This window comes from Bos javanicus, chromosome 2, assembly GCF_032452875.1.
Source record: "Bos javanicus breed banteng chromosome 2, ARS-OSU_banteng_1.0, whole genome shotgun sequence".
In the NCBI taxonomy this organism is placed as follows: Eukaryota; Metazoa; Chordata; class Mammalia; order Artiodactyla; family Bovidae; genus Bos; species Bos javanicus.
In genome coordinates, this window is record NC_083869.1 from 104,783,633 (window position 1) to 104,809,870 (window position 26,238).

General features: G+C 51.6%; 1 protein-coding gene across 2 annotated transcripts; it reads right to left on the reverse strand.

Moving 5' to 3' along the window:
- Nucleotides 1–335: 335 nt before the first annotated feature.
- IGFBP5 (insulin like growth factor binding protein 5) lies at nucleotides 336–24,218 on the reverse strand. 2 transcript variants are annotated; one of them, XM_061384352.1, is made up of 4 exons: nucleotides 22,905–24,218; nucleotides 7,800–8,029; nucleotides 7,383–7,553; nucleotides 336–4,961 (listed from the first exon to the last, which is right to left on the reverse strand). In XM_061384352.1, exons 1-4 carry the CDS (start codon nucleotides 23,236–23,238, stop codon nucleotides 4,830–4,832), a joined length of 867 nt encoding a protein of 288 aa, XP_061240336.1. In that variant the 5' UTR covers nucleotides 23,239–24,218; the 3' UTR covers nucleotides 336–4,829. The 2 variants fall into 2 exon arrangements, with proteins under 2 accessions (XP_061240336.1, XP_061240345.1); XM_061384361.1 differs by having other exon boundaries at nucleotides 7,383–7,502; nucleotides 22,905–24,206.
- Between the last annotated feature and the right edge of the window lie 2,020 nt (nucleotides 24,219–26,238).

A 26,238-nucleotide genomic window follows, 5' to 3' on the forward strand; every position in this document is an offset into this window, starting at 1 on the left:
ATGTAGCAAACACCCAGCGAAGCCAATAAATAAATAATAAGATGACTTTCTTTAGCAGCAGGAGCTAAGCTTAAGTGGTAATAATGGTAATAGCCCGAGTGGTACCAGCAGCTGACCCCGCAGGACCACTGGCCCTCTTAATGCCGTGTGTACTCACTGCAAAGGTTTTGAAGAGCTAGAGAAGGGGGCACCGGAGTGCCAGGTGGGAGGGAGGGCCGGGGGCGCCTCTGGAGGGTGCAGGCCTGCATCCTGCCTCCACTGGTCCCTACTTTTTCTCCTTGTCCTCTCTCCCTTCGCCTACCTTCCCTGGGCCCGAGGAGGAAGCTGAGGCAGGCTAACTGAATGCATAACTTTATTAAATAAATGCTTTGTCACGATAAAAGACAAAGATCGAGGAGTAACATAAATTATAAGTTGAATAAATAGTATACAGCAATCTTCACTTCTTTTAATAAAACGTGAGATCCTCAGGGGTTTTTCGTTTTGTTTTATTTCCTTAGGTACAAAACACTAAACAGGAGGTGAGCTCGTCCACATTCAGCGATTGTTTTCCCCCCGCTTTTTCGTTTTTTTTTTTTCTTTCCACAAACAAGTTTCGTTTGCTGGTTAATTTTTTTTTTCATCCTTTTCACCAGTAAAGATTATGAGCATTTATTTAAAAACAGGAAAGTCAAAAACAAAAAAAGAGGAGAGAATAGCACTATGGTATGTATGTATGTCAAACTATAAAGAACTACAGTAATACGTGCTGTGATTATTGCTGTCTAAAAACAAACAAACCGGTAGGCAACTCGGAATCTGAAGGAATCTTGTCTGACAACTGTCTATCCGTGTGGGCTACTGTGTGATTGGTGGTGGTTGTGGACGGTCCGGGACTAGGGCTGGTGGCCGGGGACCAGAGAGGTGGGGTGAATGGGTGCACAGCGGCTGCCCCCCACCTCCCCTTTCCTCCATCCAAAAAAGTTAGAGAGGAGGCCAGAGTCTGTGGAAATGGCTAAACTATATACTCCATTAGGGAACCAAGAAAGGATGCTTAAAAAAAGACACCAAAAACCTACAAGAAAAAAAAAGTAGAGAAAAGTGCAAAATAAGTCTTGCACTTTAGTGGTTTTAAAAACAAAGACAGTACAACGCCCATACAACCACCTCTCAAAATACAGCCTCCTCAATCTAGGAAGCCAACTGTGTCTTCTCCAAGACCGGGCGTTGCTTCTCCTTGGCCCACTCCTCTCTGCAATTCCCATCTGAGCTGGAGCCCTTGTAGGGGCTGAGTGGATGGAGGTGGGGCACTGCCCCACATGGAGGGGGGTCTTGGTGGCCGCATGGTAGCCCTGCGGCTGCTGACGAACTGGGCAGTGGGAGAGTGGTGGTCCAGGCCCACTTCCCCAGGGGAGGTTGGCCCCACTGGGTTACCATGGAGACCACAGAGGTGGTGATGGGAAAATGGTGAGGAGACAGGAGGTGGGACCACGCAGGGCCTCCCGTCATTCTCCGAGTTGGGGCTGAATGTCTCCAGGCCTGTCTCTCCAGGCCTGGCTGTCTGAGAAACTTCCAAGTCTCTTCTGTCCCAGACCGCCTGCTTTCCCCGGGTTGAGGTGAGGCAGGGGCTCAGTCCTGGCTGGGACCCCCTCAGTCACCTGGCCGCAGTGGTGGAGACGGTCTCCTCTGCTAGAGTGAGGCCTGAGTCAAAGGGAGATGGGAAGAGACCTCCTGTTGGCACTGTAGGCCAATGTTTAGATTTGAGGCCACAGAAAACCTGGAGCCTGAGGCCTCTGGGTGAGCAGACAGTGGCCAACAGGAAGCTGGGGGTCAAGAAGGTCCCTGCTTGGAACTTCACAGCTGGCAGCTTGCCACACCTGCCTGCTCACCATCCTGCCCAGAGAGGCCTCACTTTCCTCAATGATTCCCTCCCCCTGGACTCCCACCCTGGGCTCTGCCTGAAGGTCCAGCATCCTGTATGGAGTGGCCAGAGGATTAGAGTCTCCCCGCCCCCTCTGCAAGCAGTAGAGAGAGACTCATAGATTTGGGGTTGTCAGTGTGAGCTCTGGAGATCTGAAGACAGGGGTTGCGTTAAAGCAGGCCCTAGTCCCTCACCTTGTGGCTGACTGCAAAGAGCCCATGGAAGGAGCTGAGGCCCCTTCAAAGTCCAGTAAACAGCGGGAGGAAAAGACAGCCCCCTCTCAGGAACCAGGAACTGGGTCCAGGCCTTGGGGGGAGGTGGTGGGGTGGGGTCTGCAAATTCCTGGCTCAGTCTTTTCTTAGGGGGAATGGCACCCCAGTATCCACATGGCAATCCCAGTTTAGGCGACTGCTGAAGATCCAGATAAAGGATGGGCGGAGAGAAGAGTGAAGTGGGAAAGGCTGACGATACTGGCCTAAGACGCTGAAGTGTGGGTCGTGGGTTTGGGGACAGTGGCACAGGGAGGGGCCACGTGGACACACAGCACGTCAAGGAAGTCCTCACTGCCATCCCCATCAGGCCCCTGTCCAGTGGAGATCGATGCCTCTCCCATTCCAGCCGACTGTCCACTCTGGGGGAGCAGGGGACACTCCCCTACCGAATCCCAGGGCTGCAGGCTTGCCACCAGCTAAAACGTTTCTGCTCCTTAGCTGCCCCTCTTCACTGTCCCCAAGCTCGATGCTGGAGTAGTCTCCACGGTGTCATGTCTTTGGGGAAGAGTGGAGTGAGCTGCGTTCACAGCGAGAGAGGATGTCCTTTGCTGTGTCCAAGCCCCGTCTCCTGGCCAGAGTTCTCCATCAGGGCTGCCCATTTGTTGCAGGGGTGGGGGGAATCAGTGGACAATGGGAGTTTTCTTGGTTCAGAATCTTGGCTGCCCCAAAGCATCCATTCACTGCTTGTCCTGCGCCTTTCTGCCATTTCCCACCCCAGGAAGGAAGCTGCAACAGGCCAGGGTAAGACCAAGAGCTTGAAAGCCTCTCCAGCCTCCGTCCCTTACTGCAGGGTGAAGGTGGGCAGGTGAGCTCGTAGACTTGTCCCTTGCAAACCACGGCCTCTGCTTATCCTTGTTCCTGTCCTTCTCTGGAAAGTTCCTCACCTTCTCTGGCTCACAGGGCTAGGTTAAACTCATTTCTCTCTTACAACCTGTTTCCTTTTCTTCTTCTTAAACCTCTCTCCTTCTTAAATCCCAGAGGGCTTGTCAGGTGGGGACCCAGGGAAGTGTCTCTTGGCTTTGTCCCCTCTTCTTTTTGCTTTGCTCCAAAGCTAGGATGGGGCAGTCAGCCCTCTGTCTCTCCAGCTGTCTGCCCTTCTCTCCATCTACTCTGGCCTGAATAATCACTTTTATTGTTTCCCCGTATTTACACTTTTCACCTCCATCTCCCTCTTTGCCATCTCTCATTTCAGACTCTCTCCTGCTCTGCCAGCATGAAGGCTGAGGGAGGCTTTCCAAATGCAGGGTCTGTCCAGATGAAATAAAAAAGCTGGGCAGGACCAGGGGGTTGAGATTGGACCGATTGGGTTCTCTGGGTGTAGGGTCCAGAGACAGTAACTTCCCAAGGGTCTAAAGGTGAATGTGACGTCCTGGGAGCTTGGTAGGTGCACTGTTGGGTGTGGTCACCGACCTGGCTTGGTGGTACATGAACACACGTGCACATGGGAAATCATGAAAAAAAAATCCAACACAGTGTCCCACGGAGGGCTGAGTTTGCTGCTGCTCATGGGATGCAGGCAAAACTGGTTTTATGGGTTGTGTTAGAAGAACATGGGTTTTCTTGGTTTCCCCAGAATAAGGACGCTCTTCAATGCCCCCAGAGGAACTACTTGGAAAAGTTAATGCAAACCTTTGACAGAAAGGAAGGAAGAAAGGGGTAAAAAAAAAAAAAAGAAAGAAAATAGACTTATATGCCTATATATGACTATATGGAGCCTTGTAGATAAATACAAGCCCACTTTTTTTTCAGCCTATCCTCCCCCACAAAGGCTGCGCTAGCTGTGAATTGGATGCAATGAAGGGCTGAAACCACAGACTTCATTCGGCGCTGAGTTTTAGCCACCCTGGAAGCACATGTCTTCCCACTATCAGAGTGTGGATTGATTTCTGAGTCTGCATGGGGAGTGAAATATGCACACATACTTCATATTCATGGATCTGCTTTAGGAACACCTACCATCTAGTATCACTCAGTTATGAATCTGCCTTGTGTTGAGAAGGATGGAATGCATGTTTGTCTTTGTAAATTGGAGGGAGAGAGAACACAGCGCCGAGGTGGGAAGAGAGCAAGGACAGGGTTTGAGCCGTGTGAGCTGCTGGCTGCAGGAGGAGATTGATCCAGGAGAGGCACTGACGCCTGCTGTCTGTTTCTCTCTCCCCCTGTGACCCATCCGAGCTGGGCAAATTCCAAGTGTGGCATCAAAGGCCACACCCAGGGCCGCACCTGCTCCTGCCCAGACGGCTTCCCCACTCGGGCCAGGGCTGGATGTAAAGATGGATGCTTCTGGCTCAAGCTCTGTTTCTCCTCCTCGTAACTACTCATCCTCCCCTCTCTTACACACTTCTGCTTTCCTCCCTTCTCTTTCTCTTGTTCTTCCTCTCTTGCTCCCCGTGTTCATTCAACTTGCCTCAAAAAGAAAACCTTTTTTTTAAAAGGGGGGGTCTCCTTAGCTTTTCACATCTCTGTTGTTGCCGTTTTCAAAGTTGCGACCTTGCCAGAGATTCCGAGGTCCTCAGTTTCCTCAAATAGATAGATATATGTATTTTTTTTTCCCTTACATGAGATGAAATGAGTGGCATCCTGGGGTGGAGGGAGGCGCTGGCTGGAGTCGGGGCTGGGGGTGGGATGGGGTGAGGGAAAGACGGGGAGGGGACGCGTCACTCAACGTTGCTGCTGTCGAAGGTGTGGCACTGAAAGTCCCCGTCCACGTACTCCATGCCCGGCAGCTTCATCCCGTACTTGTCCACGCACCAGCAGATGCCACGCTTGCGGCCACGGGAAGGTTTGCACTGGGGTGGGGAGAGGGACAGGCCGTGAGCGTGGCTGTACCCTGAGGCTCTGCTCCTCCCTGACCCTTTGCCTTCCCTGCCCCAAGATAGACTCTCATCCCCAAAGAGTTGAGGGCACTGTATCACTGACTCAATGGACATGAACTTGAGCAGACTCTGGGAGATGGTTAAGGACAGGGAGCCTAGCGTGCTGCAGTCCGTGGCGTGATGACTTAGCGACTGAACAACATCAACACCCACCCCTTGGGGTTCTGGTGTCTGCACTGCATGGGACAACCCGGGGAAAGGTGTCATTTAGGCAGTCTGTCCTTGACTAGCTCTTGCAACTCTGTCTTGTGTCACCCAAAACAAGTTGGTTTATTTCTCCAACTTGGTATTCTCCAGAGAGTGACATAACCTGATCATGATCATGACGATGATAGTGATAATAAATTAAATTCTTAAATAACGTGGTGGTGGTTGAGTCACTAAGTTGTGTCTGACTCTTGTTCCTCTGTCCATGGGATTCTCCAGGCAAGAATATTAGAGTGGGTTGCCATTTTCTTCTCCAGGGGATCTTCCCGACCTAGAAATCAAACCCAGGTCTCCTGCAATGCAGGCAGATTCTTTACCGACATATCTGGTTTCCCTTGGAGCTCAGCTGGTAAAGAATCCACCTGCAATGTGGGAGACCTGGGTTTAATCCCTGGGTTGGGAAGATCTCCTGGAGAAGGAAAAGGCTACCCACTCCAGTATTCTGGCCTGGAGAATTCCATGGACTGTATAGTCCCTGGGGTTGCAAAGAGTCAGACACGACTGAGTGATTTTCACTTTCACTTTCTTTACTGACTGAGTTATGAGGGAAGCCCATGAAATAATAGTAATAGTAATAAAAGGCATCACTTGTGTAGCTGTACCATATACAAGACACCACTTAACACTTAACTATACTGTAGATACTGTTCTAAGTGCTTTACAAAGATGAGTTCATTATTCCTCATAATCATGTGAGAACAACAGATACAATTATTCTCCATTTTACACGAGGAACTGGAGCCAGAGACATTAACTGACTGGGGTAAGAGGACACAGCTAGTAAGCAGGACACCCAAGGACTCACCCAAAGTTGCCTGGCTCTTGATTCTTAACTTAGATGTTGTCATTGTTTAGTCACTAAGTCGTGTCTGACTCTTTGTGACCCCATGGACTGTAGCCCATAAAGCTGCACTGTCCATGGGATTTCCCAGGCAAGAATACTGGAGTGGGATGCCATTGCTTTCTTTAGGGGATCTTTCTGACCCAGGGACTGAACCTGTGTCTCCTTCAGTGGCAGGTGGATTCCTTATCCCTACACCACCATCTAAGGGAACTTAGATGCTGGGTGACTTTATGGAGCATCTGAGTCACCCAGGGGGGAACTTGTTGAAAACCCAAGTTCTCAGAGTCCACCCCAGACCTACCGATCAGAAACTCTGGGGTGGGACCCAGCAATCCGTGTGCTGCTGATGCCCTACTGTGTACTCCTTAACAAGCTTAGATGACTGGTTAACAAAGGGTAGCCTGGCTGTGAATGGGTCACAAAATTATTTCACGAGGTACATGGTAAAAACATATTTTAGTCATGCGTGTGTGCATGCTAGGTCGCTTCAGTCATATCTGACTCTTTGCGACCCCATGGACTGTAGCCCGTCAGGCTTCTCTGTCCATGGGATTCTCCAGGCAAGAATACTGTAGTGGGTTGCCATACTCTCCTCCAGGGGATCTTCCTGACCCGGGGATCCAACCCATGTCTCTTGCGTCTCCTGTATTGGCAGGTGGGTTCTTTGCCACTAGCACGACCTGGGAAGCCCCATATATTTATGGAAGTGTATCAGAAAATAACATACACAGCACAGGCTGTGAGACAGTGATAGAAAGTTTCCTTTTAGATGGACTCATATACCTATGGTGACTCATTAAAACATGAGTAGATTACAGGGTAAGCGGGAATGGGGTCAGTCATGATTGTGGGAAGAAAGGGTACTAGTGTTTTGGGACAGTACAGAAATCCAGGCATTTAGAGGTGGAGATTTGGTGGCGTCAGTGGTAAAGAACACACCTGCAGTGCAGGAGACATAAGAGACTCAGGTTCCATCGTGGAGGAGGGCGTGGCAACCCACTCCAGTATTCTTGCCTGGAGAATCCCATGGACTGAGGGCCCTGGCGGGCATGGGGTCCACAGGGTTGCACAGAGTGGGACACGACCGAAGCGACTTAGCGTGCATGCCCTGAACATGGGATATGGGATGGGGCATGCCGGCTTTCTTTCTTTTTTTTTTTCCCCAAGTTTTACTGGAGTCGAGTTGATCTACAGTGCTGTACAGGTGTACAGTCTCTTCAGTAAGCAGAGCTGGGGGCACTGGATGGACCTGCTTTCTCTTATAGAGAAGGAGCTTCACGTACCTGCTTTCTCTTGTAGAACCCTTTGCGGTCACAGTTGGGCAGGTACACGGCGCGGGGCACCATGCGCGGGCTGGCTTTGAGCTCCTGCAGGGACGCCTCCATGTGCCTGCGGCAGGGCCCCTGTGTGCGGATCGGAGGCGTGAGAGGCGTGGCCATACCCCAGGGAGTCACCTAGACGTGCAGAATGCAGTGGCCGAGGTGTGTGGGTCAAGGGTCTGCATGGAAAGTCACCACCTTTTGTCGAGATTAGGTGCTACCCAAGGTCTTCCTCTGCCTCCCCTGCCATTACCCCTGGGCGTATAAAGTGCTACCACACATGCTCATTTAGATAGCTGGGGGCCAGGTTAAAAGCTGCAGTTGGCAGAGACTGAGGGTGCGGATACAGAGGGAGATGGAGAGAGGGTCCTTGAGCCTCACCTGCTCAGATTCCTGTCTCATCTCAGGCGCGGAGATGACCCGGGGATGGGCAGTGTTCTCAGCTCCTCCCACGAACTTGGACTGGGTCAGCTTCTTTCTGCGGTCCTTCTTCACAGCCTCGGCCTTCAGTTCGGAGATGCGGGTGTGCTTGGGCCGGAAGATCTTGGGTGAGTAGGTCTCCTCTGCCATCTCGGAGGTGGTGGGCTCCTCGTGCTCACGGGAGTCTCTTTCTGTGGGGAGAAGCGGATGGAGGATTAGCGTCTGCCAGCTGAGAGCCAACCGTGTGGATCCCAGAACTCCAACCTTTGGAGCAAGGAGACAGGCTCTCTGCACCCCGACGGGGCTGCCCAAACTGGGGAAAGGGGAATGAGAATCAGGATACGAGCCAACACGCCTGTGAGTGGTGGGAAGTCCAGTAGAGCAAGGTAAGGGTGACTTCGTGGAGTAGGAGAGTGCTGGGAAAGTCAAGCTGATACAAGGAGGGAAGTGACGCAGGAGGAAGAGGGAAGTCTGGGGGCAGGGAAGGGACTTGTTTGCTGGGAAGTAGAAATGGAAGTTAGTCGCTCAGTCCTTCCGACTCTTTGTGACCCCAGGGATTGTAACCTGCCAGGTTTTTCTGTTCGTGGAATTCTCCAGACAAGAATACTGGAGTGTGTTAGCCATTCCCTTCTCCAGGGGATCTTTCCAACCTAGGGATTGAACCCAAGTGTCTTGCATTGTGGGCAGATTGTTTACCACCTGAGCCACCAGGGAAGGCCCTGTCTGGTGGTGGTGGGTGGGGAGCTGGCTAAATAGATGGGGGAAGTGGCTGGAGGTGGGGCTGAGGTGTAAGAACACCATCTGGAGGTCGAGGCTGTCAGAGGAAGAGGAGTTGCCAGGGCGTGGACAAGAGGCCAAGTCCATCCTCTAGTGAGATCTGCCTGCTTTTGGAACTGCTGGAGTTGAGATACATCTGCATTTGGGGAACCGAGGGCAGGAGGGCCCTGGGGTGTCTGGACTTGCAGGGTGTGGGGAGGAAATCATAGGAGAAACAGGAGGAAGGGACCCCGGAGAGCCAGAAATGTGGGATCCGGAGGGGATCAGTGCAGGCGGGTGGGGGTAGGGGCATGGAAGCCTGAGGCCTTGCTCCCTGCTCAGAGCTGGCGCTGCGCTCTGTGACCTGGGACATAACAGCTCCCGGCCAAGAGAGGCAGACAGCTGGCTGGGGCTGGAGTGGTTATATATAGCAGTGACTTGGTGACAGTCTATACTTAGCTGACTTATGACCTTTAAAGAACTAGGACTTTGTTCATTTATTTGTCGATCTTTTAATTCCACCCCTCACCCCCCCAGCCTTTGGCTTTATCTTGGTCCACAGATTTCCATGAAATTCTCCTCTCACAGGCACCCTCCCCTGGGTCCCTCCTCTCAGCTCCCTGACCCCGACCAGACCCGGATTGCTCTTCCCAGGTGGGCAGGGCATGGCCAGGATGCCCAGGGCCAGAGCAGGTGCAGGGCAGGATGGGCGGGGGCAGGGAGCCCTGTCTTCCCTGCTTTCTTTTCTTTCTCAATTCTGGAAAAAGAAAATTGGGCTTTGGGGTGGCCCTGGAAAGTGAAAGTGTTAGTTACTCTTTGTGACCCCGTGGACTGTAGCCCGCCAGGCGCCTCTGTCCATGGGATTCTCCAGGCAAGGATACTGGAGTGGGCAGCCATTCCCTTCTCCAGGGGATCTTCCTGACCTAGGGATCGAACCCCAGTCTCCTGCATTGTAGGCAGGTTCTTTACCATTTGAGCCACCAGGGATGAAGGGAAATCCTCCTCTTACTGGGCTCCCCAGGAGGCGAGAAGAGGTGTGGAGAGGGAGCAGTTTGGTGAGAAGACAGTTGCATATCCCCAGGGCAGGAGTTCTCAGCCCAGGGGAAGTTCCAGGTGTGTGTTGAGGGAGGCATTTGGAGACCTGGCCTCACCTGGTCAGGATGGCAGGTGGCAGAAAGCACCTGAGCACCCGTTTGTCTCTGGGCTCAGGGTTTGTCAGATTTAATCGAATGGATGTCCAGCATTTATGCCCCTTTAGGGAAGCTCCCCGCCCTAAAGAAGCCTCCAGAGGTGTGCAGTGTTCTGGGTGGTTGGCTGATCTGGGTATTTATCCACAGGAGAAGAAGAGAAGTAGTTTCTGGAGAAGAAGGTGGGAGGAGACACACGGCAAAAGAGTGGGCAGGCTCTCCCCGAAGAGAGCCCAGCACCAGGATGTCTGTCCCCTTCTGGCCTTTCACTCCCTCTTCCCACCATGTCCTGCCCTGGGCTCTGCCTCTACTTTATCAAAACCCGCTGGGATGATGAACTAACACGGTGATGCACTGGGTCCGTAGAATGGAGCCCTCTGGGGATTAGCTGACAGAGTGAGGTTGTGGCATAAACCAGCTTTTCTTGGTAGTGGGATGAGCTGCAATGGGGGTAGGAGGCAGGGTGCAACAAGCTGATTTGGGGGACTCCGTACAAAGTGAAAGATTAGGGCTCTGTTATCTAGTAACTCAGGCCCAAACCTGAGGCTCCGATCTGGAAGAAGTAGGTGAGGAGAGGAAAAGCTGACCATGGCCTGGTCCCATCTTACTGAGTGACCTGACACGTCACTTAGTCTCCCTGGACATCACCAAGCATCCTGACTGTCACCTGAGTGGTGCGGTAGGGGAGACGGCAAGAGGTGGTTGCCATTGAAAGGTTGGGAGCATTGTGGGGGTGCACGGCCACCCCTTCCCCAGTCAAGATTGTAACCAGATGAAGGGAGGGGAAGTAGGGCCAGACAGCCGGGTGCTGACCAGTGCGTGGAAGAAGGGTGAGCTTTCCCCTGGGGCCACAAGTACATGCTTCCATCCCAGTGGTGCTCTTTCTAGTTCTTAAAGACATCTGGGGGGAGGGTGCCACTCACGGCCCTCTGGCCACCTGTTGTCTCCCTTTGGTCAGAGGGTGTCATCCTCCAGATGCCGTTGCACCTTCCCTTATGGAGCTTCTGGCTCTGGCTTTGGTGGTCGTGCAAGTACATTGGCTAATGCCCCCCACCCCCCACCCCACCATCGGCAGCTCTTCTCAAGACTCTTCATATTTTAGGATCTTCAAGAAGTGCTGTGGGCTGCCCTGAACCTGGAGTCACCTTTCCTGGGAGGAGGATGGGCTGTTCACAACAGTTCAGGAAACTTTACGGCAGTTTACTGAGACCTCTCTCGTCTTTCCTGTGAAGGTGTTAGCCTTGAGACTAAGCAAGGACAATACCGGGGAACAAAACGTAGATTCTTGTACCTTCTCTGTGTTAGTCGCTCAGTCATGTCTGACTCTTTTTGATCCCATGGACTGTGGCTCACCAGGCTCTTCTGTCCATGGGGATTCTCCAGGCAAGAATACTGGAATGGGTTGCCATTCTCCAAGGAACTCCAGATATGTTTGCAAACCTCTGTCCTCCGCCTGGCTTCACCAAGGCAGGGTTCCCTCCCCAGTTTGCAGTCTCTTTGGCTGCTTCTGAAGGGCAGGCTTAAAGTTTTGATGTGCCTCCCAGGTTTTGGTGCCACTTAACCCCATGGGACCTATTACTTAGGCAGCGGGAGAGTCAAGTATCAGATACTAATCAGGGTCTTGTGGTCACCTGTAGGTTCCAGAGAGACAGCGGAAAGTTGGATTGGAGCCAGAGCAGGAGCCTGGAATATTAAAGGGCTGGAAAGTAAGACTGGAGCTGGGATGCCAGAGCCAGCTAGTCCTACTCAGCTGCTGTGTGGCCGAGTCATAAATAGGCTTGCAATTTTGGAAGGGTTTAAATTTTAGATAACTCAAGAAGGCACAAGTAGACTGGCAGCTCCTGAGCTGTTTCATCAAAAGAAAATGAGTCAGGGTTGCAAAAGGATTTAGGACTTCCTGGTGAAGTTGCACTGCACGTGAATAGCAGTCTCTCAGGTACTTAACAATGCCGTAGGTTCTTGAACTCAGTCGACTGGCAGGTCAGTACCTGCATATGGCCAGTAGGTGGCGGAGGAGACTGATGGCTGCAGAACAGGCTTCCTTGTAGGAACCGTAAGCGGTTTTAAAATCTGGAACTTTTTGTGGTCTCCTTCTCTTACTTCTCTGACCACCACCCCAGCCTTCCCCTCTCAGCATGCATTTAGAGTCAGGAAGATGGACGTGCATAGACTGGGAAGGACCTACGTGAGGCCAGGGATGGCGGGGAGGGGACAAGGCCATCAGTGTAAACCCCGGCTGTTTCCTTAGTCAACAATGCAAGCATAATGATGAGGTAAAGAAGGGAAGCAGATCTAGGACTTCCCTTCCTATCTCTACCTGTCCTTTTGAAAGGATTCTGCAGCGAGCGTTCACTGTTGTCCCCTTCTCTGGGAAGCTGTGGAGACAGGACCCTTTAATTCAGTGTCTTAAGAAAGCAAGGGCTCTCACAGCATCCTGATAGTTATCTTTAGGCTGAGTTCTGATTCTCTGCTCTGTTCTGCCCCTAGTCTTGCCAGCTGGCTCTCTGATGGTCCCAGCCCTGCCGTGTTAGGGCAGCCAACTCAGTTTCTGCTTCATCCTAAGATGCTGCCCATTCATACTGATACAACAACATGCACTGAGGCACCACCCTTGGCAACGCGAGAAGCTGCTTGAGGACTGTGTCATCCTCGTGTCCCAGTGAACCTTCTTTTTTTTTTTTTTTTTTGCTGTGCAGCTTGTGGAATCTTGGTTCCCCAACCAGGGACTGAACCCAGGCCCTGGCAGTAAAAATGCTGAGTCCTAACCACTGGACCACCAGAGAATTTCCCCAGTGAATGTTGAGGGTGTCTGGGTGCAGGCCCAGCTGCTGCAGACTCAGACGCATCCCCAGTTGGGGGAGAGCACTACTCCTCACAGCACAAGTGCCGATGCATCTTCCCTCTACAAGCCCACCATGGAGACCTGCTGCTATAACTGAAACTACAATCGAACTTTCTACCCTGGGGCTCTTAGTTCTACCCTGGCACCATTAACAGCCTGGGCCCAGCCTGGTGGTTGTTTCCCACGCTATCTTGACTTAATAGTCAAAACTAGAGAAAAACGGATGGATCAGATATTGTGACTTTGCTTACAGAAATTGAAGAAGCTGTGGCGTACTTGGAACTCGCAGTGCAGGAAGGATGTAGGGCTTTGCCAGGCCACCTGGACCCGGGAGAGGAAGAGTCTCTTTTTCTTGCCAGAAGGCAAGAGGGATTCGCCCAGAATTTCTCTGCCAGGAATGAAAAGGGGAGCTGGGTTTCCACCGGCTCTCATTCTAGCTCCCTCTGTGGAATTCAGACAGTCAATGTCTTAAGGGCAGAACTTTGTCATTCATCTTAGCCTCTCCAGCACATAGTCTTCAGTAAAGAATCTGATACTTCAGTAAAGTACTCCATCTTTATGGAGAGATGCCTGAATTGGCTCATGGGACAAAGTGCAGGTCTAGCGGCCGTTCTGCAAGCTGCGACATGTTGGAGCTAAGTGGATGCCCTGGGGGGTCATGTCACCCACAGACCTGCCTTTAAACACAGGAATTTACTACAGAGGGAACAAGGGGCAGAGATGTGGGCCTTAAGAGCAGGAAGAAGTAGGGTCCCCTACATTTACTGGGCTTCTTTGGTCTAAGACTGTGCTGTTGAATATGATAACCAGCAGCCACATGCGTCTATTGAAAAGAATAAATATTAAGTCAGATTACAAATTCAGCTTCTCAGTTGCTTGAGGCACATTTCAAGTGCTCGATAGCCACACGTGGCTGGTGGCTTCCGTGTTGGACAGTGATAACTGAGAACACTTCCTTCACTGCAGAAAATTCCACCGGACAGCTCGTCGGAGGGCCCTGATCCGTGCCTGGGAATGGCTGGATGCTCTGTACTTCCTCCCCACTTTGCCCTGTTTCCTAGCCAACTGCAGCCTCCTGCTCTTTGCTACAACATGAGGCTTCTGGGAAAATGAGGGATCAACTGTTCACTGTTGAAAAAAATGTGAGACATGTCTCAGCCTCCTGAAGTCTGACCGTTTCCCAGCTGCAGATACCAAGACACTGAGTTACATTGTGTGTCTCTGCATAAGAAAAAGGGACAGGGACCGTAGGGAGGGCCGTGAAGCCTCCTAGGGGAGCTGCACCATGCCCAGCCCTGCCCATGACATCCCTGACCAGGGCCCACTTTGCCCCAGTCTTTCCTGGAAAATTGTTTTCTTTTCCTTTGTGGTCAGTAACAGACATGCATATTCTGGGCTCTTTCTTCACCTGAATTATGGGCTAAAAAGGGAAGGAGCATGGACTTTGCAAGAGGAAAAGAAATCCATACAACTGTCATCCAAAGGAACCAGTTGCACCTAGGGAGGAGCTGCAAATAGACCTGCAGAGGGAGTCTTGCTGACTTGGGGTACATGGCCAAGGTGGGGAGCAGGTTCAGAGAGTCAGTGACTGGACCTTGAGAGCAATAGGCTTATCCCTCTTAGCTCCTTTACATCCCCCTCTCCATTTCAGGCCAGGAAAACCAACATCTCTATCCTGAGCAGAGAAATAAAGACACGTACAGCAAAGCAGATAAACAGAATCAGGAGTTGGACCACCAGCCCTTGACTGTCAGTCTCCCTTCTTGAGTGGGAGATGGGGCTGCTAACAGTGCTTCACTAAATCCTGGTGCAGGTGTATTTTGCCCTCTCTTAGTTGCTTCCTCCCCTCTCCTTGCCTTAGTCTTCTCATTTGACTTATGGGGAGGATGACAACAGCCCCCTCTTCATAGGGTTATGAGGATTCCATGAGTTGTTACATGCTAGTGAGCTCTCAGTACAGGTCTCTGCCGTTGTAAGGACTCTGTTGCCTCCCACCTCCCCTGTTTCCATCATCAACTAAAAATCTGGTTGCTGTGATACTGGCTGACAGGTGTCTGCTTGTAGATCACAAGGTCTCAGGCGCCTTGGACTGCAGAAAGGTCTGCTGGGAAGCAATGGCTCTACCCTCGTCCCCGGGGAGTCTAGGTTGCCAGCCCCAAGTGAGAGGAACTTTACCCAAGTGCTTCTGAGAAGCAGTTTCCACTTAGAGAACACTGCCTGGAAGTTCGTCCCTTGTGTAACCTCATTCCTTCATGCTGCATTAAGGCACCAGGTCTCCTTCCCTAAAGATGGAGAGAGAAAAGCTGACCTACCGCCTTTCACAGTGCAGATGTGGCAAGTGTCAGGTTGGTGACCCTTCCCTAGAATGAGAGAATGGGGTCCCACTCACACATCCTCTAGGTAAAAGAAAGGATCCTCCTCACTTTTTCTCCCTGAGGATGAACTAGGATGCAGGGCCGTGACTCTGGTATACATTTCTTGATCCCTGGGCAGCAGCTGGTGATAAATTTACACATGAGAAATACATACTTACGCACAACACTCAGCGTGAGTATCTCTAACCAGGTCTCTAGACTTGGGGAAGGTGGAGCATGCTCAGTAAAAATGTATCTGTTCCCTATACACACCCCCCGGGAAGCCTGGCATGCTGCAGTCCCTGGGGTCACAAAGAGTCAGAGACGACTTAGTGACTGAACAACAACAATGCACACCCCAAACCAGAAGGTAATGGAGGAGTGAGGTGGGGAGCAGCCTTTCAATGGGGTAAGGGGAGATAATGAGAGGGAGGAAGTGAGGGGCCATTTCTCCGATCTGGCCACACTCCCACTGGTGACTCATCACGGCCCATTCAGAACAGCACAATTTAGCCAAATTCCCTGGAAAGCCCTGCATGACCAGAAGGGGGCGGCAGGGAGCAGATTGTTTGGACTCTTGTCGACGATCCCACCGCCCCGCCCCGACCCCAGGCCAGGTCCTTCTAAGAGAGGCTTGCTAGGAGTCAAACAATGTCCTTTTTGGCAATTGAAGCTCAGACTCTTTTCCTTTTTGACTCTTTTGGAGCAGGAGCAGAGAGTGGAGACAGGTTCCCTTCACAGCTGTGGGAGGGGCTTGCTGGTGGCCTTTGCCCTGTCTGGTTAGGTACCCACTAGCCAATGTGATTTTTGACACTAGGGCTTCCCTGGTAGCTCAGACAGTAAAGAATCTGCCTGCAATGTGGGAGACCCATGTTTGACCCTTGGGTTGGGGAGATCCCCTGGAGAAGGGAATGGCTACCCACTCCAGCATGCTTGCCTGGAGAATTCCATGGGCAGAGAAGCCTGGCAGGCTCCAGTCCATGGGCTCAAAAAGAGCGAGACACGACTGAATGACTAACACTTCACTTCACTTCACTTATGTGGCCAGTGGGACTGAATTTTAAGATTTATTTTATTTAAATTAATTTAAATTAGACAACCAATACCTTTGGTTATTGGAAAAGTTGTGAATATGTTTGGGACAACTCAGATATATGAATCTACTTTTTCAACTATAAATCTTATGAAACCTAAAAATACAGATCAACTCTTCCCAATGAAAATTCAGTGTTTGAACTGTGATGTGCTCTAAAATACACCTCAGATTTCAAAGACAATATGAAAGACAATGTAAAATAGCTCATTCATTTCGGTTCAGTTTAGTCGCTCAGTTGTGTCTGACTCTTTGTGACCCCATGGACTGCAGCGTGCCAGGCCTCCCTGTCCATCACCAACTCCCAGAGTTTACTCAAACTCATGTCTGTTGAGTCCCAACCATCTCATCGTCTGTCGTCCCCTTCTCCTCCTGCCTTCAATCTTTCCCAGCATCAGGGTTTTTTCAAATGAGTCAGTTCTTCGCGTCAGGTGGTTCATTAGAATGGCTTATTAAATGGCTTATTAAAATAGCTTATTAGAATGGCTTATTTTGAATCTATATGAATATTATTGTGGATATATTGAAAAGATATACAATTAAATTTCACCTATTTCTTTTTACCTGTTTTAAAAATGTGGCTGTTAGAAAGCTTGAAATGACATTTGTATGTGGCTTATATTGTACTTCAGTTGGACAGTGCTGCTCTGAAGGGTCTGGAATGAGAGACATCTTCCCTGAGGGACAGGGAGACTGGGGAGCATGCTCAGTACAGCTTTACTGGTACAATCTACACAGTTCAGGATGACGAGGACCCACACAGAACATCACTGCAAGTCAGAATAGGTCACATGGGGCTGGATTCTGAGAGCAAATTCAATTTGGATCTTGCTTCAGGATTTGGCAAGAGAAGGGCTGGTCTCTGATGGTTTAGGATGGGGATCAAAAATGAGATAACCTGGGGCTTCTCTGGTGCCTCAGTGGTAAAGAGTCTGCCTGCCAATGCAGGAGACACAAGTTCGGTCCCTGGTCCTGGAAGATCCCACCAAGAAGGAAAAAAAAATGAGATTACCTATTTATTTTAAGGGGCTTCAGGTGGGTCAGTGGTAAAAAAATCCGCCTGCTGATGCAGGAGATTTGGGTTCGATCCCTGGGTCGGGAAGATCCCCTGGAGAAGGAAATGCGAAACCACTCCAGTATTCTTGCCTGGGAAATCCTATGGACTGTAGCCCGCCAGGCTACTCTGTCCATGGGGTCACAGAGTCCAACACGACTGAGCATGCACATTTATTTTAGAACCCCTTCCAGGACTTCCTTGGTGGTCTAACCCATTGGGAAGAGGGTTTTATCTTATCTGCCTCCTTCTTGGGAATCCCCCAAGGGAGCAGCTGCCACAGCCTCCAAGGTGTGTGAGGATGGCGCTCAACAACTCCTCAGGTCAACTGGAGGCTTCCAGCTATAATCTGGACCTCTCCTCTCCTTCGAAAAGGGCTTTGACTGTGTTAAAAACCCTGGCGATCCTCTCTCTCTGTCTTTCTTATCAACTTTTGTGGCATGTGGTTTTCTCTCTTTGTTTACGATGTGAAAATCCCCCAATCACTCCCTCATCCCACCTAACCCCACCCCAGCTCGGATCTCAACACCCTGCTGCTCCGCTCTGTGGAAGCTCGTGCTGGAGGAGGCTGGTTATCACGGGAAGCCGGCCACTTCTATGCCGAGGGCTCCTTAGAGACTGTGGATTGCTGCTCAGCCAAGGGGCAGTGAGGGCCTGCCTGCCTGCCCACATCAGGACAGCTTCCTATCATTCAGAAAATGAGGTTTGGCACATGGGGCTTGAAGTCTGGGCTGAACAAACCCCTTTCCACCCTCCTTGCCCCGCCCCCCCCCCCCCCCACATCCCACACCAAATCACTCGCCTAAGCCAGCCTTGCCTGTAAGACCATGCAGAAAAAGGGATGGAACAGAACAAGGCTGAAAATAAAGGGGTACTGCTTTCTCCACCTTGGGGCCACTTTGCTTCTCCTCAAACGGAGCACTTCCAGTTCTGAGCTCTTATTTCATCTTCATATCATGCCCCCTCTGCCCCTCCTGCTATGAGATGACAGCATTGGGTAATATTTGCCAAAGGCCTCATTGCAGGTTAGACCAGGCCCAGGCCAGAGCCCCAGGGACTTATGGTAGAAAGCCAGGGACAGCAGAACTAGGACTAGGAGGGCTAGGCTCAACAAGATTCTAAGACTGAGTTCTAGCCCTGGCTCTGCCTCTAACCCTGCACCTAATTCTAGGCTCGTGACTTGTACTTTGGGCTTCAGCGTCCTTATCTGTAAAATGAGGGCCTGACTGCCAAGATGCTGCGATCATGGCAGGTCCCTTCCAGCTGTAGCATTCTTTGGCCAATACCCAGACAATTCCTGGAGAGACACTCAAACCTAGCTAAGCTGAGTGGCCAGGCAGGAAGGGCTACTTCACCTCTGATAAAGATTCCCAGTCACTTCTTTGGATTTATATTGAAGAAGAAGAAAAAGACATCATAACAGAAACCATGGAAAGAATTGGAGCTGGAAACAAGAATGGGGAATTCTGTGGATAGAGGGAGAGGGGAGTGAAAGCTTAGAACTGTTTTTGTTTTTTTATTTGCTTATTTATTTTTGCAGATATGTAATAAATCTTACTGTTTTGGAAAACATATTTCCAGGTTACAATTGAAGGACGGTCTCTGGGGATGGTAACTTCTGGACCTACCATAGTAAAAATGCAAAACAGACGTGCAAACAAAACCCCACCAGATAGCATCCATGTCATGGCAGATATTCTCTGCTTTTCACTTCCGCTTCCCGTGGGACCTCATAGGTACCTGATCTGTTTACAATGTTCTTCCAGTTTCTGCAGGCAGTGGGCCTGGAGTGTGGTGGTCCCTTCTCCGAAATTTTGTTTTCCATACATTAAATAACCCAGAGTTTTAAATACATCGCTCAAGTACAAAGTAAAAGCTTTAGACAAAAATCAGCTTCCTGTCCTGCTAGCTCCTCCCGCCTTCCCCGCCTTAATGGGACCGAGGTTTTTGTGGGGATTCCTGCTCCCATGCTCTTTGTTGTAACCTTCTAGTGACCCCTGGCTCCTAGGTCAGCCCGGTCCTCCCTCTGCAGCTGCAAGCCCACCTGCCTGCTCAAATCCAACCCTGAGCCCCAGGACTAGCACAGCTGCTCTGATTGAAAAGCCAAGCCCCCTGGGGGTGTCTTGGAGTTAGGGGATGGAGAAGGGGGTGGGATAGAGAAAGGGGTGGGATAGAGAAGGGGGTGGGATGGGAGGGAGGGATAAGAAAGTAGGGGGGAGAAAAAGAGAAATGGAAAAAAAATGAACTCTCACTGTGGCCAACTGTGTTTGCTCTTCCAGTCTGAGCTGACACAGCAGAAAGAGGAGGAAGGGAGAGGAGGGGGGAGGAAAGAAAAGTCAAGTTAAAAGAGCCCTCTTCTTGTCTTCCCAGTTCCCATTTTGGTTGGCTCAGGGCACAGCCAGCCTCTCAAAGACTTGTTTCAAAGGGAGGGGATACGGGTGGGAAAGGAATCTGGCTCCTTCAGTTTTCCATGATCTTGTTCAATCCAGACACAAATTTGGCCAATAAACCTAACCCTGGAACTTGATTTCAACAGGGCATTTGGACTAGGCTGGGAATGGAAGCCAGGGTGATGGAGGGCCAAACCCCTCAAAGAAGCAAAGGCTGAATGCAATTTTATTTAGGTAATTTTTCTTTCTTTCCGAGAAGCATATTTTCTGCTCTTCCCCTCTCTCTTATTTCTCAATGACAGAACTGAAACCCAGCACCCACTTCTCCCTGTATCCCAAACTTAATGTCTCACAAGCACAAGAGAGATCTTCCAGACCCGGGTAAAGTATGCGGGCCAGTAAAGCCACAATGCTCCTTCTCCAAAGAATGCCAGAGCAAAGCTCGGTCCTTCCCCGGACTCGACCCAGCTCACCCATATTTATTGAGCTTGGTCCAATAAATAGCTCCAGCCCTCATACACACCGCCCTCTGTTTCTATATCTATCTCTGCCCCTGAACTGGCCAAAATAAAATGCAGGGCCCAGAGCGCTCCCAGGACCCGGCTCGCAGGCGGACTCCCTCTCCCGTTGCCCAGCAACGCGCCTAGCAAAACACCAGTCCCCGGCTGCCCTGCGCTCTTCCTCCCACAAGCTTTGGCGGCTAGCCATCTCTCTCTCCTTTGCTCCCCATTTCTGATTCTAGAAATGGGCTTTGTTGTTGTTGAAAAACCCTACATCTATCTCTCTATACACATATTTTTGGTTATATGTGTATATATACATATATCATCTATGTCTGTCTCTAAATCTACATCGGAAGGGGCAAATTCCAGCTCACACTGCTCGTTATTGGTAGAGAGGCGTGGCGGTGGGAAGTCGGTGGGGGGGGGGGGCGGGGCAGCAATTTTGGCCAAAGGAGCGGACACTCTCCTCCCTCTTCTCTGTTCGTTTTCCTCTCTTTAAGTACTGTCGCTGCACCATCTCCAACTTTTGGGAGACCCACCCAAACTGAAAAACTCCAGCCAGGAGGGCCCACTCCCATCTCATCTGTCCGGGAGGAAGGCATCAGTTCCAGCTACCGGTCAAGGGCAGCCATCCAGCCACCAGAGAGGATCAGGCACCTGCTTTAGGCGAGGTGGAGTCTTTCAGAGGGGTTGGGATGGGGTGGGGGGAAGAGGGAGGCCCCTCCGTGCTTCAAGGCACTTTGAAGGTGGGGGCTGAGGAAGGGGCTGCAGAGAAGTCTAAAGGGCATCTCATCTTGCTTGGGACAATAGCCCTTGTGTGTGTGTTGGGGAGGGGGGGGGGCGGGGAGGGGTTGGGATTGAATTGGAAAGTTGGATGCGCCAGTTTGCTCTCCCAGCAATTGCGCGCGCTCACCCTCCACACCAACCACATCACACCAACCACACGGCTGGGCAAATAAAAGTGGGGCCAGAATGCGGCCAAGCGATACCTTGCATACTTTCGCTGTGACCGGATTGTTACCCAGAGCTCTCTCTCCCAAGCCAGGAAATCGATTCATGCCTTTTCCCCCCTCGGTGCCGGTGCTAAGCTTTTCCACACCACATCTCACAAGATGAAGGCGGGGGGTGGGAGTGGGAGTGGGGGTGGGGGGGTGGGAGGGGGGCGGGGCCGCCTTTGAAAATTGGCTCTTAATAAAAATAACTTCACCAACCGTCCTCGGGGGCCTCCGAGGCCTGCACATTGCCCTCTCTCCCTTTTTTGCTGGCCGTAAACTGGAGAAACGCTACCTCTTGCAAAGCTGGACAGACAAAACCTGCAGGATTTGCGGGAATCCACGTCGAGCCCAGGAAAGCTCTCGTACCTCTCTTCTCAACCGCAGACGCACTCCTTTCCTACATGAGAGTGTCTGTAGTTTGCAGTTAAGACAACTCATGTTGGGGTGCTCGTAATGGACGGAGATAGGAGGGAAGGGCATTGTTCCAGTAAGAAAATACCGTACAGAATAAACACAATTTAGCCAAGTCTTAACTCCTATGGGGGAGGACCAATGCTCAGAACCCAGACTTTTGTGTACAGTTCATTAAACTTAAAAAAAAATTAAAATCAAGTAACTTTCCAAGAGGAAGCCGAACTGTTTCAATTGAACAAGCAGCTCTGTCAACCTTTTAAACCCCAGCACTGAGAATTTGGGGGCGGGGCAACCCGGGGGCGGGGCTACGTGGAGGTGGAGGGGAGGCGCCTGGTGCGTAGCTTTTCCGTCTCCGCCCCCTTGATTTTGCATTCTGCGTTTCCAGGGCCCCTCTTCCATTTACACCACACCCACTTGTGATCTGGTTTGAGAGCTCGAGGGGCGACGTGACAGGGTGGGGGATTAGCACTGGCGGGGAAGCTGCAGTGTCTGAATTTCACATCTCTTCTTGTTTCCCAGCCCTTTATCTACCTTTCTTCCTAGGTAAAATCTGAATAGGAGCAGGGGAAAGGAGTTCGATTCAGGAACACCCAGCCCTGGAACATCAAGCCCACCTTTCCTATTCCTTTCCTTCACTCTCCCCACCCCCGACTTACTCCACCTCCCCGCCGCCTCTGAGCTTGCCCAAAGTCACCTCTCCTTTCCTGGGAGGAAAAAGAGATATTTTGCATTTCAGTATGTTTTACAGACGACCAGTCAATCATATCAAGTCAAGAGCAATGAGTGTGCACGTGGGAGGGGCATCAAAGCCCCCGCCCCAAAGGCAAGAGCTACCAAGGGTGCGTGCGTGCGTGTGTTATGTGTGCACGTGAGTGTGCGTGTGCGCCCGAGTGTGTGGGGGGGCGGGGTAGGAGAATAGAAACGTCAAGGAGGGACTGGTAGGGGGGTAGGGGGCTGGGAGGGACAAAGGTAGAATTAGCACCGAAAACCGGTAACGCCTCTCTCTCCAGGTCCCCAGTTGAAGCAATATTTTAACAAAAGGCATTTTTTTTCAAGTTCAGAAAAAAACAAAACCTACAACATATTGGGGGTGGTGGAGAGGGAATTGTTCACGTAAGATGCACACTTTCGGACTGGAGATTGAGTACCTGAGGATTTGCATCTAGAGAAGAAATAGGAGCTCAGAGTCACCGTTTAGTCGAGGGGGGAGGGGTGGGGTGAAGAAGGTGGGGGTAGGGACGAGGAGAAGGAGCGAAAACCCGGAGAGGCTCGGCTAGACCGACCCCCGGGGTAGCAGGATCGGCTGGGGCTCCGATTCCGAAGTGCAGGGACCCTCCCCGCCCTCCTCCCGGCCAGCACCCCGGCTCTAAGCCACTTGCTGGGCAGAGCGCGCGGGGCCAGCCTGTCCCGTGCCCCCCCCACCCCCCACCACCCCGCCCGTGCGCCGTGTAGCTGCCTGGCACACGGAGCGCGCTCACCGATCTTGGCTTGCTCGCGGTAGCTCTTTTCGTTCAGGCAAACCCCGCGGCCGTGCAGCAGGGCGTGCAGCGGCTTCTCCTCGTCCTGCCGGGGGAGGCAACGCAGCCCCTGGGCGCAGCGCTCAGTGTAGACGCCGCACGACTGCCCCTCGGCCAGGGCGCAGGTCATGCAGCAGCCGCAGCCCGGCTCCTTGACCAGCTCGCAGCCCAGGGGGCTGGGGGGGCACATGGAGAGGGCTTTCTCGTCGCAGGGCTCGCAGTGCACGAAGGAGCCCAGACCCTGGGCCGATCCCGCACAGGCGGCCAGAAGAAGGAGGACCGCGGTGAGCACCATCTTCTCCGAGTCTCCCCCTTTACCTGGGGCGGGGCAGGAGCGCGAGAGTGCAGGGAGAAAGGGGCCAGGAGGGCACGCGGAGCAATGTTGTTCTTTTTTGAAAAAAATTTCTGGCAGGTAGAGCAGGTGCCCTCCCCCGGACAATTGCAAAATGTAGGGAGCGATGGAGGGCTGGAGTGCCTGCAAGCAAGTCTGAATTGCAAAGATTACAGACTTGCAACAGGTAGGGGGAAAGGGAGCAGCGCCAGGTGCACGCAGAGGAATCGGAGGCTGGAGAAACAAATCCCTCTCCCCACGAGTCTGACCTGGTCAGAATTGCGGCAGGGGAGCCAAAAATGGTTCACCCCCAAACAACCACCGGAAAAAAGAGCTCGGAGGCTGTGGAGGAGAGGCAGGTGGGGGGGGGGGGGTGGTTGTGGGAGAAAAATAGATTTCTTCTTCAGAATTTTTAAGATCTCAAAGTACACCCTGCTCCTTTCTAACCCTCAGCTGCCAGCGGCGCGCGGCTGCTGCGGAACAGGTAAGAGGCGGCGGCTGCAGCCGCGAAGGCGGGGGAAAAATGTGGAAATCAAGAAATTAAAAAAAAAAAAGAAAAAACACACCAAACCCCCTAACACCTCTTTTCTCCCACTCTGCTAGCACCTTTTCGAAATTCGCAGATTCTGCGTGAAGCCCGAAGAAAGGTGCAAACGGAGGAGAGGGTAGTAAAGAGGAGGGGGAAAAAAAAAAAAGGAAAAAACCCACACCGCTTTGCAGCTCTTTCCTAGCTCTTTTCCCCCCGGCAGAAGTTTCCAAAGAGACTACGGGCTCGGGTTGAGCCGGCGCTTTTAAATAGACGGCCCCTGGCTGGCAGCCAGTTTGTAGCTGCAATTTGAGCTCCCCAACACCCAACCCAGGCAAGTATGCCAAGGAGTACAAGCTCACACGGGGTGGGGGTGGGGAGAGGCCTTCTAGACACACGGGGGCTCCCCTTCGCTGCCTGAACAGCTCCCTCCTCTCCCTAGAATGGAAGAAAGTGGTGAGGGGATGGGGGAGCGGGGGCGGGGAACAGGGCTGGAGCTGCCCAGAGAGGAGGTGGGGGTCGAGGGGGAGAAGAGTTCTTGCAGCACGGTGGATACAATAAGAAGCAAGTCGTCTCCCGTCCCTCCCACCCCTTAGCTAGCCAAGGCTCAGGCTGGAGGGAGAATTTTCTTATTAGCCAACTGGATATATAGAGTGCCCAAGAAATGCTACCTTAGCTTTGGGAAATGGCTGTCTGCTGGTGTCTGAGTGACCAAGAAAGGGTGTGTGTGTGTGTGTGTGTGTGTTGGAGTGGGTGTTAGTGTAAGATGGCCAGGGATGGGTGGTGAGGGGAAATAGAAAAGAAAAACTAAATTTCCTCCCTAAAAATCTGGGGAGAGGGATTTAATCTAGTGTTTCTGTTGCTGGTGAAGTGACTGTCTTTGGTCACAGGGGGAAGGGGCCATTTTTCTTTAGTTACACTGTTGGCCCAGGGAAGCTGTGTGTGTGCGTGTGTGTGTGTGTGTGTGTGTTGTGTGTGTGTACTGTGTGTACTTGTACCAAGGGACATGCATAGCAGCAGCATCATAGGCAGCACGGAGTTACAGAGACTGGCACTTGGGAGGAAATGCTGGTTCTGAAAACCGTGCCTGGAGGCCCCCTGTGTCCTGCCCTGCTGTGGGGTTGTCGGAGGCAAGGAAGGCAGAGTGGAGTGATCCTGCCCCTCCAGGGTCTTTGAAAGGAGTATTTCTATGGGGCCACAGCCCTGGAGGGCATAGGTAACAGACCAGAGGGACCCCAGGTTATGAGGGACCCTCCTGGGAGCAGGCATAGCCCAGGAATTGGAGCTGCTGGCCCAGCTGATCCTGACCGGAAACACCCTGATCCCTTTTGAAACCTCAGAGGATCTATGGGGGATCCTAGGGACCCTTCTTTCCTTAGTGAAAGGAAAGAAAGTGAATGCTTTCAAAGAAGGAAGGTGGGGGTTTTAGCTTTTTCCTGCACTTGGCATGGGGGGTGTGGCCTTCAGAGCCCCATCTGAGAGAGCTAAGTAGCTGTGGCTGTCCTGTTTGGGGAACTTGGGTCAGCACTCTTACCCCTTTTACATCTCTCTTTGCCGCTCTGGAAGGGCTCTAACTTCCCTTTGGAGAAGGGGTTGCATTTCATGAAGTTTGCCACTAGACTGCACCCTCCTCTACGATAAGAATTCCTTCTGCTGGTAGAAAATATTTGTCTTCCCGGTTGGGTTCAGAAGCATCTCACTCTATGCTGTTAACACCCCCAGATCCTGATCTCTCTTCCCACTTACCTACTTGCTGAAAGGCACATTTTAAAATCAAGGCAAAAATTTTAAGTTTTCTTTTGTTTGTATTGCCAGAGGGGCTTTAAGTGTTGGCTGGGAGAGGGAGGAGGAGCTGTGTGTAATGATTAAAAAAAAAAAAGCAAGCAAGGCTCCTTAGTATTGCTTCTCCTCTGTGTCTAGGGGCTCGGTAAGGTAGGAGGAAAATTAATATTCCCAACTCTGGTTGGAATATTTGAGGAGTGAGGGAGATCACGTATTATTTTCCCCTTTGTGTCAGGTTCGGACAGGGTGTTGTGTGTGTCCCGGCCCCTGCTCTTATTTCTGCACTGACTCCGCAGCAAAGCCGGCTCTGGGCACACTGGTAGCATTTCAGATGAATGGGGAGATTGTGGTGCTGCTTCCAGAGAAACATGAGTTGCCTAGTTCCAGCCACCCTCTATTCTGAGAGAGACGGCCTCAGTGACACGTCTTTTTGTCTAGCCGACTTCCAGTGGCTGGAAAATAAAATGTGTGAAGACAGGTAAAAGGGAGAGGGGATGATTCACAGAGAAGACGAAAAGGGTAGAGAGAAAGGAAGCCAGAGCTGGTCTGTGGGGTAGGGCGGCAGGGGGCCAGGGAGAGGGAGAGGGGTACTCTGCAGGTCTGTATACATCGTGACTGTCTGTCTCTCCATGGAGAAACAAACAGGCTTATGTCAT